General features: G+C 47.1%; 7 protein-coding genes across 7 annotated transcripts; 4 read left to right on the top strand and 3 right to left on the bottom strand.

Annotated features, from left to right (window-relative positions):
* Positions 1–22: 22 nt before the first annotated feature.
* On the top strand, positions 23–379 carry N7509_009757 (uncharacterized protein; the record flags this gene model as incomplete). Its single annotated transcript, XM_056634394.1, has 1 exon — positions 23–379. The coding sequence occupies one exon, from the start codon at positions 23–25 to the stop codon at positions 377–379; it is 357 nt and encodes a 118-aa protein (XP_056485014.1).
* Positions 380–1,198: 819 nt separating this feature from the next.
* On the top strand, positions 1,199–2,071 carry N7509_009758 (enoyl-CoA hydratase/isomerase family protein; the record flags this gene model as incomplete). The annotated part of the gene is made up of 1 exon (XM_056634395.1): positions 1,199–2,071. The coding sequence occupies one exon, from the start codon at positions 1,199–1,201 to the stop codon at positions 2,069–2,071; it is 873 nt and encodes a 290-aa protein (XP_056485015.1).
* Positions 2,072–4,157: 2,086 nt separating this feature from the next.
* On the top strand, positions 4,158–6,094 carry N7509_009759 (siderophore iron transporter mirB; the record flags this gene model as incomplete). Its single annotated transcript, XM_056634396.1, has 4 exons — positions 4,158–4,366; positions 4,429–4,699; positions 4,767–5,106; positions 5,163–6,094. The coding sequence occupies 4 exons, from the start codon at positions 4,158–4,160 to the stop codon at positions 6,092–6,094; spliced, it is 1,752 nt and encodes a 583-aa protein (XP_056485016.1).
* Positions 6,095–6,844: 750 nt separating this feature from the next.
* N7509_009760 (MFS general substrate transporter) lies at positions 6,845–8,581 on the bottom strand (the record flags this gene model as incomplete). The annotated part of the gene is made up of 4 exons (XM_056634397.1): positions 6,845–7,235; positions 7,301–7,844; positions 7,903–8,299; positions 8,333–8,581. The coding sequence occupies 4 exons, from the start codon at positions 8,579–8,581 to the stop codon at positions 6,845–6,847; spliced, it is 1,581 nt and encodes a 526-aa protein (XP_056485017.1).
* A 776-nt stretch (positions 8,582–9,357) lies between these two features.
* On the top strand, positions 9,358–10,926 carry N7509_009761 (uncharacterized protein; the record flags this gene model as incomplete). Its single annotated transcript, XM_056634398.1, has 5 exons — positions 9,358–9,463; positions 9,515–9,780; positions 9,905–10,293; positions 10,353–10,574; positions 10,626–10,926. 5 exons carry the CDS (start codon positions 9,358–9,360, stop codon positions 10,924–10,926), a joined length of 1,284 nt encoding a protein of 427 aa, XP_056485018.1.
* An 862-nt stretch (positions 10,927–11,788) lies between these two features.
* On the bottom strand, positions 11,789–12,301 carry N7509_009762 (fungal specific transcription factor domain-containing protein; the record flags this gene model as incomplete). The annotated part of the gene is made up of 1 exon (XM_056634399.1): positions 11,789–12,301. The coding sequence occupies one exon, from the start codon at positions 12,299–12,301 to the stop codon at positions 11,789–11,791; it is 513 nt and encodes a 170-aa protein (XP_056485019.1).
* A 4,158-nt stretch (positions 12,302–16,459) lies between these two features.
* On the bottom strand, positions 16,460–17,323 carry N7509_009763 (uncharacterized protein; the record flags this gene model as incomplete). Its single annotated transcript, XM_056634400.1, has 1 exon — positions 16,460–17,323. The coding sequence occupies one exon, from the start codon at positions 17,321–17,323 to the stop codon at positions 16,460–16,462; it is 864 nt and encodes a 287-aa protein (XP_056485020.1).
* Between the last annotated feature and the right edge of the window lie 77 nt (positions 17,324–17,400).

Genomic DNA, 17,400 nt, shown 5'->3' on the forward strand with positions numbered 1-17,400 from the left:
CAGCAATGACGCTGTCCTCAAAATGGCAGGGCGCGACTTTTGGACAAGTCTACGAAGCTGGATTGCCGAGACCTTTGCGTTTCTTCAGTCCTCTGATTGGGGTTGGCGCAATCTAAATTTCAAGTCCCTCGCCAGCTTTGATTTTCAGCGAAAGGAACTAGAACGCAGTGGGCCGATACCGGATCGACATAAACCACAAGCTGTCGAGCTGAAGAACGAAAAAAAAAATCTGATAAGATCAAACGACGGAGTGACAGCCGGAAGACCGCGCAATTCAGAGCAAGGACCAGGGCCCAAAAAGAAATTGCTAGCAAGACTTGGCTGGTGGAGCAGCGCTGGCATGGATTCAGTCGATGCCCACATATTGCCGACCCTATAGGGATGGATACACGAGGCAAAGGGCATTTACATACAGTATTGTGGTCATTTACGAGAGCCAGGCACGGAATTTCCCGCCGTCTACCTGTCCGGGTAATCTAAAAGTCAATCCTTGTATAAGCTTGGTTTCATGAATCCTGTGACGGTCCACTTGGTTGCGTACAAAGCTCCACTTTGGGCTCGTGGTCCAAGACGAAGTTGGTCATAGCGATCTTGGCATTTGCTGCATGGCATGGCCGAGAGAATGTTCCCAGGAACACGCTACTGCGGCCTGGTTGAACCTCCACTGCTGTGGGTATATATGCCGTCTTGGCTGACTCGATTATAGCTGAAGTTCTGAAAGGGGGGTGAGTAAACAGAATTTTGGTGGTGGAGAAATATTGCAACGCCCAAGCGGAAATTTTTTATCAGATTAATCAGATACCCGTAATCAGATAAATTATGCTTTACGTCTCCGGTGGATACGTGTTTTCGATACGCTCGTATGCGCCCCGCCGTAATTGGGGCGCAGCCACTGTAATACATACAATCCACCTGAAGACAATGTGGAATACGAAGTACAGAGTACGGAGTACAGGTAATAATAATCAGATGAAAAACAGCATCAGATAATTTTCGTGACCTCGGCACTATTGTATTACGATTCAAAATCATTCAAAGCTTCCCATCAATACCCGCTAGCTTCCAGTTCAACAAGGCGGGTCAAAAGGGACGTACGCAGCACGCTGTGTTATTTGCATATTACCACAGCCCTGTCTACTGCTAAGCTCGACTCAACATCCAAGGACTTCAATTTGGGCACAGCTCTACAAAATCTGCCATGGGTTCATCAACTTCCTTCAAGCGGTTACCGCCACCGCAATCATATGCCTATGTTTCATTCCCAGCACCACATGTCATGCTGGTCGTGTTCAACCGGCCAAAAGCCCTCAATGCCATGACCAGTGCAGCCCAATATGACCTCGAAACACTTTTTACATGGTATGACAGTGAGCCATCGCTACGCTGCGCCATTATCACCGGCGCCGGGCGCGCATTCTGCGCCGGCATGGATCTGAAAGAGTGGAACGAGGTCAGCATTCGGCGCGCAAAGGGCGAACACAGCAACGGGGCACCAATGCCACGATCTGGATTCGGCGCTCTTTCACGCCGACATGGGAAGAAGCCCATTATTGCCGCCGTTAATGGTATTGCTTTCGGAGGTGGTATGGAGATCGTCTCCAACCTGGATCTCGTCGTTGCCGCCAAGAGCGCACTCTTTGCGTTACCCGAGGCCAAGCGAGGTGTGGTCGCTATGGCCGGCTCGCTGCCCAGACTTTCTCGCACTATTGGTCGTCCTAGGGCGACGGAACTCGCTCTCACTGGAAAGAGTATCACTGCTGCCGAAGCCAAGGAGTGGGGATTGATTAATGCGGTGACGGAGGATGGCGCTGCAGATGATGAAATTCTGGACCGACCGGTTGTGAAGGCGGCCTTGAAATACGCTGCTAGTATTTGCGATAATAGCCCCGACAGCGTTATTATCAGCCGTGCTGGGATTGTGGCGGGTTGGGAAGACGGAAGCGCGGAAAACGCCAGTCGACTCTTGAGCGAAAATTGGGAGGGAGCATTGAATGATGGTGAAAATATACGAGAGGGTTTGTTGGCTTTTACTGAGAAGCGCGAGCCTCGGTGGGTTGATAGCAAGTTGTAATTATCATGAAGACCATGTATATAGAATGCAATTTTATAGAAATTATATCACGATCGCATATACGTATTTCAACATTCCAAGATTCAAGTTGTATATGCCAAGTGCTTCCATTCTCCTTAGACAATTCAATTACCATCCAATTGCCGTGGAGTTGATTTTAATTAATGCCTGCGTTCTGGACCATGCCATGCCATGCAATGCAACGTCGGCTTTAGTCTAGATTGCTCAATTTGTTCGCACGATCTCAGCATTTCCACAAGGCTGCATATGCTAGACAAATAGAAAGTTAAACCGACACCATCAACGCGGCCAGCGCGGAAATTAACACAATGAAACATCGCCAAAATATTCTATCTGGTAAAGACCATTCCATACCGTACACAATTTCGACAGGCCAGAAGCCCCTACTGCCCAGCGCCAAGAGATGCAGGATGGAGCTTGGTTACGCTTGGTATTGTATAAGCTTGTACTCGCTAATGCTGTATGAAGCGGGTATTACAGAAACACAGTTTCATTACTGACGGTAAGATGATGTTTTATATTTACACAACGCCGTCCCGCATTACGCGCCACAAGCACCAAGATGCACGAACGGGGAAATGATTATCAGATCCATCGTGCAACCCACCATCCGTAGAACAATCGGGCGTTTTTCGGTTAGCGAGGTCCAGACAACCCGAGCTGGCAGGTCCCTGCATCCGGCTCGCAGCACTTGGCGGTGGACACTCCGTCTGAAACATCGATATGTCGTGTACGCGGTCAAGGCAGAATGCGGAAAGATTTTCTGTCGATTCGGTTCGCGTAGCCAGATGTACTATTATATTATAGGCTTACCACGCAGGAGTGCGAGCAATAGCACGCCCTACGAGTACGAGTAGGAGGATATCCACCCCCCACCATCTTATCACATCATCATGACTTACCCGAGTGACCTCCACGACCCATTCTGGTTGCCGTAATAGTCACTGAGTCCGAAGTCAACATCCACCACATTCAAGTTTGTACATGACACTGCGTTTCAAGATTTTGCGAGCCTAGTTTGGCCGGCCACCGCGGCAATTGCTGAATGGATGATGGTCATCCCCTGAAAAAAAAGCATTGAGGCTTTGTCTTGGCTAAGGCAGCTGAGGTAGCTCAGATTTGGCCCCATCTCCGAGTCCGATGCGGAGGCAACGCTGTCGGAGAAGACCGTTTCAGTTACTCCATAGGGGCTAGTATGCTGATCTCTTTAATGAGAGCTGCAGTGCACACCAAAGCCTTGCTCTATAGATAGTTTCCCCCTATATCGATCGAGAAATTAGTAGCTCGAAGTCTATTGCGACCACCGGATCGTTTGTATGATGCAGTATTGCCTGTGGTCACGCTCAGAATTGACAAGGAGAACAGTGGTCCCATGGACGAACCAAGTCACGGTTTGAAATTATCTGATTATCTCCATCTCGGAAAATCAAGGGAGAAATAACTGGAACGTCTTGGCACTCCGGTGGGCGATGGAGCAGGGTGACAATCAATTACTCTCTGGCCAAATGAGATAGCCGCCTGGGGCTCCAACCTCACCCAAGGATGATAGGTGCCCTTGCTACGTTTGCACTGCCAACCCATTTGATTGGCATGTCTCGCAATTGCCCCCAAACCGGACCCGCGTGTAGAGCGGCTCACAAACTGAGACCCTGCGACCCTTCCCCACCCAACACCCACAAACGTGGGATCAGATTAGATGGTTGGCTGTGAAAAGGGTCTTTGCGATCCTTTACCGGGGTGTCGGCCTTGTTTTAGTGGTCGGAAAGGCTGGATTTCAGGTTCCAGGATTCAAGCTCTACGACAGGGATCGATTGATGTGCATGAGCAGTGCAGGGGTTTATACATATTTGGGCCAACATACGCAGGATGCGGAAAGTTTGGCGTGAATCTCCGAGATCAGTTGATCTCGATGAGCTTATTAACGTGGCCACCTTGCTCGTTTCTCGGCGCGCTGATCAGAAGTCTTAAACTTTTCGCCCTTCTTTCGGTTTCCTCCAACCGCAGCTCCTGGTGTCAATTTTCAAGCCTTTTTGACCATTGATCGTCAAGTGGCTTCGATATCGTCATGGCCGACCACCAGTTCTCCCAGGAGGCAGAAGTCTCCAAACCGGAGATGAATGTCAATGTTGAGAGTCAGAAAGAGATCCCCGCCGATGGTGAGGATTTGACCCATAATCCGGATCTTCCTGACTACAATGCCCAATATGGTGTCAAGTCTGCGGAGGCCATCACCTTGTCGTGGACCAAGTCCTCTCTCATTATAGTTTACATGAGGTAGGTGACTGCATTGGATTACTGCCAACGAGAATGAACCCTCATACTCACTCATCACACAGTATGTGGTTGTTGTATTTCAGCAATGCCTTCGAGGCATCGTTGTCCAACAATCTTACACCTTATGTATCCAGCTCATTCAACGACCATTCCCTGATGTCGGTCATCACTGTCGTGACTCAGGTCCTGACTGGCGCTACCTACATGCCCGTCGCCAAAATCTTGAACATCTGGGATCGCACTGTTGGATTCGTGCTAATGCTTTCGATCGCCATTCTTGGCATGATCCTAATGGCAGCCACCAACAGCTTTGAGCTGTATGCCGCATCGAATGTAAGACTCAAATCGTCACTTTAATTTGACTGCATGAGTCTCCATGGCTAACAGAAGCTTTTTCTAGTGCCTTTACTCCATCGGCTTCACCGGAATGACCTTCTGTGTTGATGTAGTCACCGCCGATACATCGACATTGCGAAACCGTGGCTTGGCCTTTGCATTCACTTCATCCCCCTACATAATCACCGCTTTTGGCGGCCCCAAAGCAGCAGAGACCATCTATGCTGATAACTGGCGCTGGGGCTTTGGTGCCTGGGCCATTATTCTCCCCGTGGTCGCTGCGCCCATGATCATCATGATGACCCTGGGTAAGCGCAAGGCGAAGAAGAATGGGCTCGCCCCTCGTCAGATTAGCGGTCGGACGTGGACAGAAAGCATAATCCATTACTTCATCGAGTTTGATGGTATGAATAACTCTTTCCAACTTCACTTGAGCAATTTAATGACTTAAACTCTCTAGCTGTGGGTGTCATCCTCCTGGTCGCTGGATTCATCCTTTTCCTCTTGCCTTTTATCATCGCCGCCGACGCGGAAGACAAGTGGAGAAGCGCCAACATTATCGCTATGCTGATTGTCGGATTTGTCCTGCTTGTCGCTTTCCCCTTCTGGGAGAGATACGGTGCTCGTTCGCCGTTCGTTCCCTGGTCGCTGCTGACCAGTCGATCCGTCATTGGTGCTTGCATGTTGGACTTTGTCTACCAGATTGCCTATTATTGCTGGTACCAGCAGTTTTCCTCATACCTGCAAGTCGTGTATAATACCTCCCTTGCTGGAGCTGGTTATATTGGCAGTATCTACGACGTGGTTGCGGGTGTTGAGCTGTTAATCGTCGGCGCTTTGATCAGCTACACCGGTCGCTATAAATGGGTGCTCATGTGGGGAGTTCCGATGTATATTCTCGGCGTTGGCTTGATGATTTATTTCCGCCAGCCCGGAAACGGCATTGGCTATATCATCATGTGCCAGATTTTCATTGCCCTGGGTGGTGGCGTTATTACTATCGGTGAGCAGGTTGCTCTGATGGCGTCTGCCGAGCACAACGATATCGCAGCTCTTTTGGGTTTGCTGGGACTCTTTGGCTACATGGGTGGTGCTATTGGAGGCTGTATCGCAGGTGCTATCTGGAACAATGTCTTGCCGGGTGAGCTTCAGAAGAGACTCCCTGAAAGTACCGCAGACAAGTGGGAAGACCTTTTCGGTAGTCTCGATGTGGCATTGAGCTACCCCGTTGGTGACCCGACGCGAGAGGCTACCAGCATGGCATATGCGGCTACGAATAAGTATATGTTGATTGCAGGTGTTTGTATTATGTCTTTGGGTCTGGTTTGCATGGCGGTTATCAAAGATCGCAACATCAAGCACATCATACAGACCAAGGGTATGCTTTTCTGAGCTACCCGACATTTACGACATGACTCTGCATCGATTTTGCTCATGAGAGGTTGTATTTAGTGAGGTTTAATGGGGCCTAACTATAGAGGATGTTCTGTTTCATTTTATTTACGCAAATCATGTTACTTAAATGAGGAAGGAAACCCCAATCTTTGGGCTCTCAGACAAATGACAATTCACGGCGCTCTACAACTTGGGGCAATCGACCCAGTGTTTCTGCCAGGGTGGAAGCGTCCCTAAAATACGACTGTTTCCTAGACGGATTTGGGGAATGACTATTTCATAGCTAGAGAGCTGTATAATATCTCTAGTCAAGCCCAGGAAGTATTAGTACTATGCTACTAGAAAGCCGATACCAGTAATAAAGATGCATTATAATATATGGGATCCCACTTGGTATCTTATATACCCAGTACTCTGGATCTTTGGGATCAAGCAATTCGGATAGGTATAGTAGATTCACTGAGGGGATGGCACAGCCTTAAAACTTCTGGGAGAGTCCAAGACTGCACTGGGCCAATCCCCCCCTATGTAGTGCCGTAGACAACTGACGAAATAGCAAGACTGCTTTCTCACCCTTTCTCACCAGGCGAGTCGCTCCCAAAATGAAAATCTTGACCCATTTCCCCTTTTTTCACGTATCTCCTTTCTAGCAACAAGTCGACCAGATCATTGCATTTCTTCTTGATGTCCCTATCAGGGAGTTATAGTATGCATCCAAATTTTGCTATTATTTTATCTCAGACTTCTTTAGTAGCAATACACAAAATTCGGGTTCTCTTTGTCTGTGAGGTTTTGGAAAGCCGTAGCATTGAGGGCTTCGGAATCATCCCTGAGGTTCCCACTATCTCGCAGCGCACTGCGTATTTTCTCTTTTCGTCGATTTTCCCACTTGAAAGCGAAGCGAAAGACGAAGAACAGAATAAACTCAATCACATTTGTAACTAACAATGAGCCAATCCCCAGTTGGTACGAGGGCGCCTGCGATGTCTTGTAGAAAAAGGGACTGACAATACTGCCAACGCAGGACCCGAACCAAATTATTCCAGACACAATCATCCTCTTGGAGTGGCCTCCCGTGTTGCTTGTAACCAAGGAGAGGCAGATCACGAAGGATGCTTGGTAGGAACCAGTAAGGTAGCTAGATACTCATATCAGTTTGAGATCTGAAATGCCAAATTGTGAATCGGAGCCGAGAGTACTTACAAGCAAATCAACCGTCCCACATAAGCATCTGGGGGTGCCAGCAAGAATCCTAATGCGCCAGCCATAGTAGGAATCATGAAGGCAGCACAAACAAGCGTACGACTGTTTGGAGGCATGTAATGATTCACCACTGCCCCAAGGCCGATCCAAATCACAACCAAAACCCCTTGAGGTATGCCAAGTAAGGCGGTTCCAAATCTGTCAAACCCAAGCCCTTGAATCACGAGTGTTGAGAAATTAGATATGCCGCCATTTGGAACAGCCGAGACAAACCCCATGAGCATAAAAAGCCAGGTTTTATAGTCCGTCAAGGCTTCTCTGATTTGATACCATTCCACCTTATTATTGTTAATTCCAGTCTGATTAGAACGCATTCGGGCAATGAGCATAAGCTTCTCTTGGTGTGTGAAGCCTCGAATTTGTGTGGGTGAGTTTGGGAGTAGGATAAAAAGGGCGATGCCCCATGAATTGCAAAGTGCCCCAACAATCAGAAATTCATAGCGCCATGAAGAAAGTGAACCGCGAATTTGACCGATACCATAACCTGGCCTCAAAAGCGTAAGCAATTATCAAACAAACAGCATCCTTGAATTTAAACTCACCAATTAAACCCCCCCCTGCAACACCTATCCCATTCCAAGCATACCAAGCAGATATACGAGAAGGCTGCTCTTCTCTTGTATAGAACATGGATGTGAAGAGCATGAATGCTGGGTCTGCGATGGCTTCAAAGGCACCAGATAGCACGCGCAAGACAACAAGAACGGTGAAGCTCCCAGCTGCCGTCTGACACATCAATAGCGCACCCCATAAGAATATATTAATGGATAGATACCAGGCAGGGGGGTTCCGCTGCATGATCAAATTAGACGGGATAGACCAGACCAACCAACCAAAGTAGAAGACGCTAGATAGCCATGAATATTCTGTAGATTGGAGATGGAGGTCTTCTTTGATTCCGAAAATGGCGGCGTATGAGAGCGTTGTCTTATCGATGTACTAAGAATGAGCATTAGCAAAGGCTTCCGTCACAGTCCGACAGAAAGGCATTCTTGCATAAAAGAAATAGCATATTCCGAGGAGTGGTAAGATTCGTCGGTCGATTTTGTGTCTCAGGTGCGTCTCGGCCTCTTTGTCAATTGAAGCATCGTTCGGGTATTGTTCCAAAGCCTCACGATACATATCGAGATCAGTGCCGGAGGCCAAACACTGTTCCAAGGCTTGCTCTACGTGAGTACAATCGCCGAGTTCAACATTTGACGATTCATCTTTATGTTCCATGACAGAAGTCCTGGACTTTAATGAACAAAAGCAACCTTGAAAAAGTAAAATTCAGGTTGATAGAAAATTAAATAATAAAGCGTTTCGCAAGCAGATTTGATTAGCTCCTCATATTTGGTGTTTCGGCGGATTATATACCTTTTCGGTGTACAATCCGATCCCCTTTAGTCCCCCAAACTTTGTGACTTGGTCTTTCTCTTCGGTCGGTAGCATATGATCCAACGAATTTTAGTGGTGTGGTGCCGGAGAAAGTAAGACGAGCTCTTATCCGAGAAGGGCCCATGGTAAGGTTCAAGTTATAAAGCCGAAGTGCCGAAGCTGGTCATCTTATTCGTCGATATATTCTCCAAGACTCCACCCCCACGAACCAAATCCCCTGGCCTACAGTGCGCAAATCCAGGATCAGCGTAGAATGATTTCTTTCAAATTGAGCCAACTACCATATCTGCATAGTCGGAGAGCTAATTGTGATTATTGCACGCGACCAGAGCATTTCGTAATCAGAGGAGTATTTCTCTGGCTAGTCTGGGCATGGATAGAGCCGAAATACCGTTCAGGACAATTTTATTTGTGGACTTTTGTATAGTGATTCTACAATACTCCTACGGTTAAGTCCTCTTCGAGAATCCTGCCCCTCTCTGAGTTCCTGCGAGTCGACTCTCTCAGAATAATTTGTCAAAATGAACATTCTCCTGGGTATTTAAGAGATCGTCTCCCTCCAACAATCTTGTCATTACCATCCCACCACCAACAATAAAAGTTACCCGAGCCACAAAATGACGTACGAAAACTTCAACGGCGAAGAACTAACTCCTGCATCTGCTTTCGCCGGATCAAAAACTCCCATCGACGATGTGAGAATCGAGGATTTTGAAGTATTTGGTAAGGTTATTCTCCTGCTGTTCTCTTGGCAAGAATTAAACCTGGATATAGACTTGCGATTTCCGACCAGTCTCGATGCTTCGGGGTCCGATGCCATGAACCCAGCAGGAGATTACAGTGCTACCCACGTCCAGCTCAAAACCAATACGGATCTCAAGGGGCACGGTATATCCTTTACGATCGGTCGAGGCAACGACCTCTGCACTTCTGCCGCCCGTCAGATTGCAGAACGGCTTGTCGGCAAGACACTTGGCGAACTGACCAAGAACATGGGTGAAACATGGCGCTTTCTTGTGGCCGATTCTCAGCTTCGATGGGTAGGCCCCGAAAAAAGGAGTCACCCATCTTGGTCTAAGTGCCTGTGTCAATGCACTTTGGGATCTATGGGGCCGATATCTTAATAAGCCGATCTGGAAACTAGTTTGTGACATGACCCCGGAGGAGCTTGTCGCCTGTATCGATTTTAGATATATTCTCGATGCTATTACTCCAGATGAAGCGATCGCTATATTAAAGGAACAAGAGAAGACAAAGCCAGCTAGGTTCGAAGACGCGCAGAAAAGCGAGGCAGTCCCCGCTTACTCGACCCAAGCTGGCTGGCTTGGTTTCAGCGATGAACGGATGATAGAACTGATCAACTCAAATCTTTCTGAGGGTATTGATAAGTTTAAACTCAAGGTCGGGGGTAATCTGGAGGATGATATTCGCCGGGTCCAAATTGCTCGAGACACGATTGGCTATGATCGTACGATGATGCTTGATGCCAATCAGGTATGGAGTGTACCTGAGGCCATTGACTATATGAAAAAGCTGGTTCAATTTAAGCCTTTGTGAGTCATTCAAGAATGCCTTCAATGGGTTATAATAATTGAGATTAATATGATGATAGATTCATCGAGGAGCCGACCTCTCCTGACGACATTCTTGGGCATGCAGCTATTCGCAAGGCACTCTCACCATATGGTGTTGGTGTAGCAACTGGCGAACACTGTCAAAATCGTGTGATCTTCAAGCAGTTGTTGCAAGCTGGCTCTATTGACTACTGTCAAATAGATGCGTGCAGACTCGGAGGCGTAAACGAAGTTTTATCTGTGCTACTCATGGCAAAAAAGTAAGCGTTCTCAACAGGACTTTGACAAGAACTTAACTGACTTGTTATCAGGTTTAACGTGCCAATAGTGCCACACAGTGGAGGCATTGGCCTCAACGAATACACACAGCACCTTGCCCTTCTCAACTATATTTGCATATCTGGTGAGAAGAGTCTCCTCGAACACATTAACTCTTTCAGCGAGGTTTTGAAGTACCCTGTGCAAACAAAGAATGGATTTTTCGTGACCCCCTGGGAGGCAGGTTACAGTGTGGAATACAAGCCCGAAGCAATTGTAACCTATGAGTATCCGAACGGGAGCTTCTGGCAAAGCGAGCAAGGTCTCGCTATTCGGAATGGACCGAAACTGTGAGCCACAAACTTCACTTGCTAGTTACCCATGAATCTAGGTAGAATAGTTCTATTTGACTGTTTAAATCAAGAGCTTTAACTGTATATATTTCCATGAGAATAAGAACCAAGGGATACTAGTATCACTGGTCATGGAGAAAGAAGGAGTGAATGAAGCAGCCCGTAGCCATCTAGCCAGTTTTTTAGACTCTCATCCTCGTAGATAGAAGAGTCAACTATACTGGAGGATTGGTCATAATTCGAGAACACGCGTTTGGAACCGATGGAAGATGGGCCCTCTTCCAGGATTTCTGCCCCTGGGTCCCTGCCTCTCGCCAATGGTGGGTCGAGAATGCACATTCGGTCCCCATTAAACTCTGTATCCTGGAACCCCGCGGACTGGATGTTGCTTTTTGAATGACTGTTTGATCGAGTTCCCAAACTTTGATATGCAATCTCGAAGAGGTCGTGGTAGAAACTTGCATGCCAAAAGGTCTCGCCAAGCTTCTTCAAGCAGCGCATACAGGACTGAAAATGACTCTCAGCAGCTTGTTTATTTTCAAGCCTCTCTGGATCGCACATAAAAGAGAAATGAACTATAAGCGGTGGAATTATCGTGGTTACACTTTCTCAATGTTAGCAATTTATCTCAGGGTGGTCTGAAACGAGTCATACCTTTGAGTCGGCAATAAATTTATGATATTAAGATCATTCAGGATCTCCAGAAGGCGGGCCGAGTCCGTAGCAACAACCTGTGCCTCAGGGAAGGTGGTTTTGTATCTTCCCGAATGGATACCATGTCTCGAGTTCCGCCGCTCGTGTAATGAGATTAAAACTGTGCTGTTGACGGCGTTAGCGAGAATCCTTCATATCTATCTCCCGGTTTACATCGAGGTCTCTGACTTGTGTAGAAGATGAAGGAGTATTTTATAAGCAGCGTCTGCGCCCTGTCTTGCTGTGTTCATAAAGCATTCGTCAGACAGCCGCGATGATGGATCAAGATTAGATACCCAGTGGTGAAGCATATCCTTGCAGAGGTCTATTTGGTCAGGTTGATGGTCGGCTGCTGCTGTAAAAAGGGACAAAACCACCTCTGTGCACCGACATAGCTTTAGGAGATCGATGAAAATGGCTTTAACACGAAGCTGCTCGTCATCATCGCCCTCTTCTTCAAGATCTGAGTAGCTCAACATAGGAACATTGCAATCAAGACTATTAATGTGCATGGGCCTACCGGTACCCAACGCAATCAGCCGATCACGTACAACACAGCACCACCAGATTCTGGCCCAGAATTTGTGCTGTGGTGAGTGCTCCATAGTACGATGTAGTCCAAGGCCCTGGGCTAACCCGATGGCTTGATAAACCCAAAACCAAGTATGTCGTTGTTCAACCATGGATGGGTAGTAATGGCTCATCAGCAACAGAGCTTGGATTGATATCACATCGTCTGGTTCTCGATCCAGGTTATGGAGAAGCTTTGATTTCTAATTAATCGGGGACCATTGCTCATGCGCGAGGATTACTTACTCGTGCTCTAGCATGAAAAGAGCTCTTTGCCTGCTTATGCCCCGTGAACCCCATCTCATGGATAGTCTGAAGGGTCAAATACTGCCAGTGCTTATATCAGCAAGAGGAAATAAACAAGAGGATAATGACCACTCACCGGGCAGGCAGTGGATATTATCACGTTGAGAAGCAGGGGGTTCATTTGCTGCCTATCCATAAGCCCCTCTCGCCTGATAGCTCTATACTGGCCAAGAAACGAGCATTTATTAATGACCGGGAAGAATGGATGGAAGTATTGAAAATACGCCGAAATACATCGATCCAGGTGTTCCTTGCGCGGGAAGTCGAAAACGCCCTTGCGTCTCAAGTATGATGAATCTTCAGCACTGAGTGATGATGTCGCGCTGTGCGATGACGTTGACAGGTCATGAGTAGGAATTGGAAATACAACACCAGGCTGGCTATTTTCTGCCCGAGGAACACGGACGCATGGAATGAAGTGTCGGAGAAAGGAATAATGAGGCACTTGATGGAGTACATACTCAGGCATCGATTGTGGAGATGTCTCTTTATGACTCCTGGCAATTTCTTTGTCTCTTGCCTTTTCACCTCTCGGACGACGACGTTTTCTTTCAGCGAGAGCACATTCAAATCCATGGAGCTGGCATTTGGTGCAGGGTAGTCCAGTCTTCAGGACATCGCAGCGGATCTTGCGGGAGTGGCAACTAGTGCAAGCTTTGGCGGCACGGGGAGCGGGCAACTTAATTGATTCTGGGCTTTGTGGCATTTTTGTGACAGTACATTCGCTGAGTGAATCATCGAGTCTCATAAATAAACTTGGAGGCCTCTCGCTCTTCTTTTTTGTGCATCAGCCGGGAGGGAAAGATTCTCCACACGAAGTTTGTGCGGGGAAACCTCTCTATCTTTAGAGTCTTGGCGGCGGAATTGACCCCTATATTACAATTAAAATAGTAGGATTGATCGTGAAGAGCTGAGAGTCTAGATACCTCAATGGGTGTTTATATTCTTCGCCACCCTATTTCCAGAGCATGCCCTACTCTGTCGGGGATACAATCAGCCATGTTTTAGGTTAGCTCTTACCCTGTGTTGTGGAGTAATAATATTCCTGGAGCTTAATCCCGGGGTCTTGGAAACTAGTATTAAGTGGATAGTCGGATAAATTAGATTATATTTTTGAGTATCTATCATATAGAATAGAAATAGCAAGGCCAGACGACTCGCTCCCAAGAAAAATGCTTTTATCCCTGCGTCGGTCACCAAAATGAATGCTAGATCCCGGAAGAGGACCCGTAAGCGGAATAAACGGATAGAAACGTAGAGTAAGTCGTGTCCCGATTGGCGATACTAGCGAAGATGATACCACTGCTCTTTGTTCCTCATCTTCTCCGTTCTTCTCGTCCTCCTATTCTTCCTTTACCCAGTCACGATGACTCAATATTTTCAGTGTCACGACGAGAAAGCCAAATACCTCCATCTCCTTTTTCACAAAGATAACAAAGGGCCCGTGCACTGGCAAGTGAAGCTGCAGACAAAACCCAGACGTATGGCATCGTGACTGGTGAGAGTAGCCTGGTCTATGATCAGGCACACTGGTTCTTTCTCCTGCTGAACAAATTCTGTGCGAATACCTCGGAGTCCGGTGTTGTTGAACGCCAATCCTGTCCCAACCACTCCTTTTAGGGTGTCAGATATCATCTGCTGGATCAGATTTGTATGGAATTATGCCCAGGTGTTCAAGTTGTTTTTATCCGTATATATATCCACCTGGGCAGGATGCTTTGGCGTCTTCCACTGCTGCCAGAGTGGGCATGTACCAGGTGTCGAACTGCTTTCCATTCTGAGGACTCCATTTTGATACGTTCTTTAAAGACCATTGCGTCGGCCTGAAAATTCCAGACACGTGCAGCAAGAGACGAGGACAGACGAGATCGATTGACCGAAGCGGCGCTGAAGTCCCAAGTTTGACGTCTAGACCCCTAAGGTCGCTGCAGTGACTCCTTGCTGTATTCTGATGCTAGGGCTTCGTGCAATTGCCCCGTTGATTGGTATTTGAATGCAAATACACATAATTAGTGCTTGCTGACAAGGCTCGGCAGCTTCGTCTTCCTCGAGCTTTGCTGTGTTCGCCATTCCCTTTCGGCAGGGATACCGCTGGGTTGCGAGAAAGCCGCGCTTCTTTGGAGACGCCTTAGCATTGTTAACAGGCGAGTTTCCATGACGCCTTGGCTGTTTGGAGACGAGTTCTTGATCAGCAAGCAAGTCCAGGGGCCTGGCTAAGTTGTGGTGCCCAGGTGGTCTGTAGAGTGATTGTGGAAGGTAAAGAGGAACATGGAGAGATTCCAAGTGGGCTTTCTCCTAGTAATAGTATGTAAACAAACAGTTTCGCCAGGAGCCGCCCGCATCTTCTAAAAGGAACCAAGAGACACTGCTCCTACCGAAACTGTGATTTCAATTGTCTCCTGGGCCTACCATCGCACTTTCCAGACCTACTAGTAGGGTCAATTTATATTTCAAATGAACTTTTCTAGATTTTATGGGAATTGGCCATACTACTACCTAGTGTAGTGGGGATTCCTGCTCTCAACATCGGTATCTCAGAGTCATGTGATTAGGGCCTTAGCAACAAGGCTGCCGTTTAGTTCAAGGAGGATAAATAGTTTCGTTCTAGATTATCAATTCAACATGCATGTTCCCCCTTCTGTTATGAAAATGTTCTACTGAGGCTGCTGAGGTTGCGGTATCGGTATACTGCTTATGAAAGGTTCTGGTATTCGTTCTGTTGATTCTCTATAGCGTCACGCTTGCCTATCGTCTCCTTGCACTCTGCGAGTGTGGTGGTGTTGTCTCTTCGCGATCGACCCGTCTGCCAACGCAGACTGCCTACGAGCATTCCCATCTTACACTAGGTATATATGTCTCCGACAGGCAACATGATATAGTCTTCGATGAACGGTATTCAAGTTCTCAGGCTAGGAAATTACCAGCTACTACTACTGAGCTTCTTATATTCTTTGGAAACTTCTGGCTATTTTTAAAATACCATGGTGGACTATACAGTAATCCCGGAAATCAGTGTCACCCCCTTTCTCTTTCATTATTATATATCACGCTTATACTACTAGTAGATACAACTAGCCCCCAAACATAGATCGTTTGAAACTATACTACGCATTCATATACCCCTCAATAGTCTTTATCTTATACTTAGAATAAGTAGAAATCTACTGTACAGCCATAGAGATCTTCATAACGCCCATAGACCATAGATTTTTCTAACAGATTAATAGTATAAATAAACAGCCTTGGGTAAACTCATCACCAAATATACATTCAGAATTACATTGTTCTTGCTTTTATACAGTTTATACTCTATAGAGGCACCAGCTTACAGTTAGAGTTCACCAGCCAAGAGCTTAATAAAGCTCTTCCCCTGTATCCTATTTCAGTACTTAGAATACAGAGTAGAAAGGCTCTACATTCAACAAGTAAATTTTTGATTAAAGAGTAGAGTAAAACCATCTCTACTAGAAAGGGCCCATCACCCCTGACAAACGAAGGTATCACCCTTGACGCTCCGGCTGGCCCACAACATACTTCTTTCTTTGTTTCACTTTTTCCAATAATAAGTGCTTTACTATCTATGGTCGCTCCTAGGGGTTCAAGCAAAGATTCTGTCGTTGCTTCCGCAGCACCAACATGGACAATGATTGTTGCATATTGGGCTGGCCTGATCTTTTGCTGGTACACCTTGATCTGTGGCGGCGTTGCCATGCCTTCTTACGGAGTTAGCTCTTCCACTAGGACAGGCATTAATACCGGGCATACTGCGTAAAGTGGTATCCTACTGCCCATACCCGAAATATATGAATCCTGGCACAACCAGAGCTTATTTTTTCTGCTGATCCCATATGGGACATTATCTACTCTATAGATTACGAAGAGTTTAAACTCCTTCATCCGGGAGTTCTTTCACTAACACTTTCTCAAAGCACATTTTAGATGTCGTTCGACGAAGCATGCGCATTTTATTCTGGTAAGATACCTCCTGCGCCAACAGACCTTGTGCTGGGGTGATTTAACGTCGTTTGGTCGACCACCCAGAATGTCCCGTCCGAGCCGCGCGAATGCACAGTTGTGATCAATAAACTCAGCACTGCAAACTCCAGCTTTAACTTGACACTATAGACGGTCGCTTTCAAAATGACCTGCAAAAAATAGTAGTTCAGATACTGGAGAACTATCAGTGCTAGGTCCATGACAATAGTTATAGCATTGACCGCCTGCAGTTCGTACAAGATCTTGCGACGCCGCTTGTCGTCGCTCGGAATTAGACGAAACATTCGGACAGTTTCCCAGATATACACTCCTGAGATAAAACACTCTTGTGCCGTGAACCATGTTATTTGGATCCGCTCATAAGCAGCGTACCCCTGCACCCACGCAGGAGACTCCGGCATATAGGACCAACCCGCATTCAACACAATCGTCGGTGCAACGACCACAACAAGACATATTATGATCAGCGCCCGGACGAAGCCCAATACCGCCGTGTTTTGCGACACCAGGTGCAGTCGCGAGTAGAGCACCACAGACTGGTTTGGCACCATCATGATCCAACCAACATTCTGTAAGATCACGCTCAGCCACAATGGTTCCAGGCTAAAGAACTGCAAGGCACCCCCAACAGAGTACGGAATCACGCCGACAATGGTCGATGTCAGCAGAGACCAAAAGTAAAGGCTTCGGTGGTGATGGAAAGTCAATAGGATGAGGACCGCCAGTTCCAGGGCGTTGAATAGGGCGATGGACGTAAACACGTGAATGCTGATATCAAGGGCATTTTCCACCGTGCCGTTCCCCGTCCCTAAAGGTGATGTTGGACTATCCATGTTGCGGGGTGGCGAGCACGAGAATGCCAACGGCCTCCGTGTTCATGTTATGCACCTCACACTGATGCTGACGACGC

The sequence above is a fragment of the Penicillium cosmopolitanum genome (assembly GCF_028827165.1).
Source record: "Penicillium cosmopolitanum strain IBT 29677 chromosome Unknown utg000009l:1.0-9042332.0:1.0-9050551.0, whole genome shotgun sequence".
NCBI lineage: Eukaryota > Fungi > Ascomycota > Eurotiomycetes > Eurotiales > Aspergillaceae > Penicillium > Penicillium cosmopolitanum.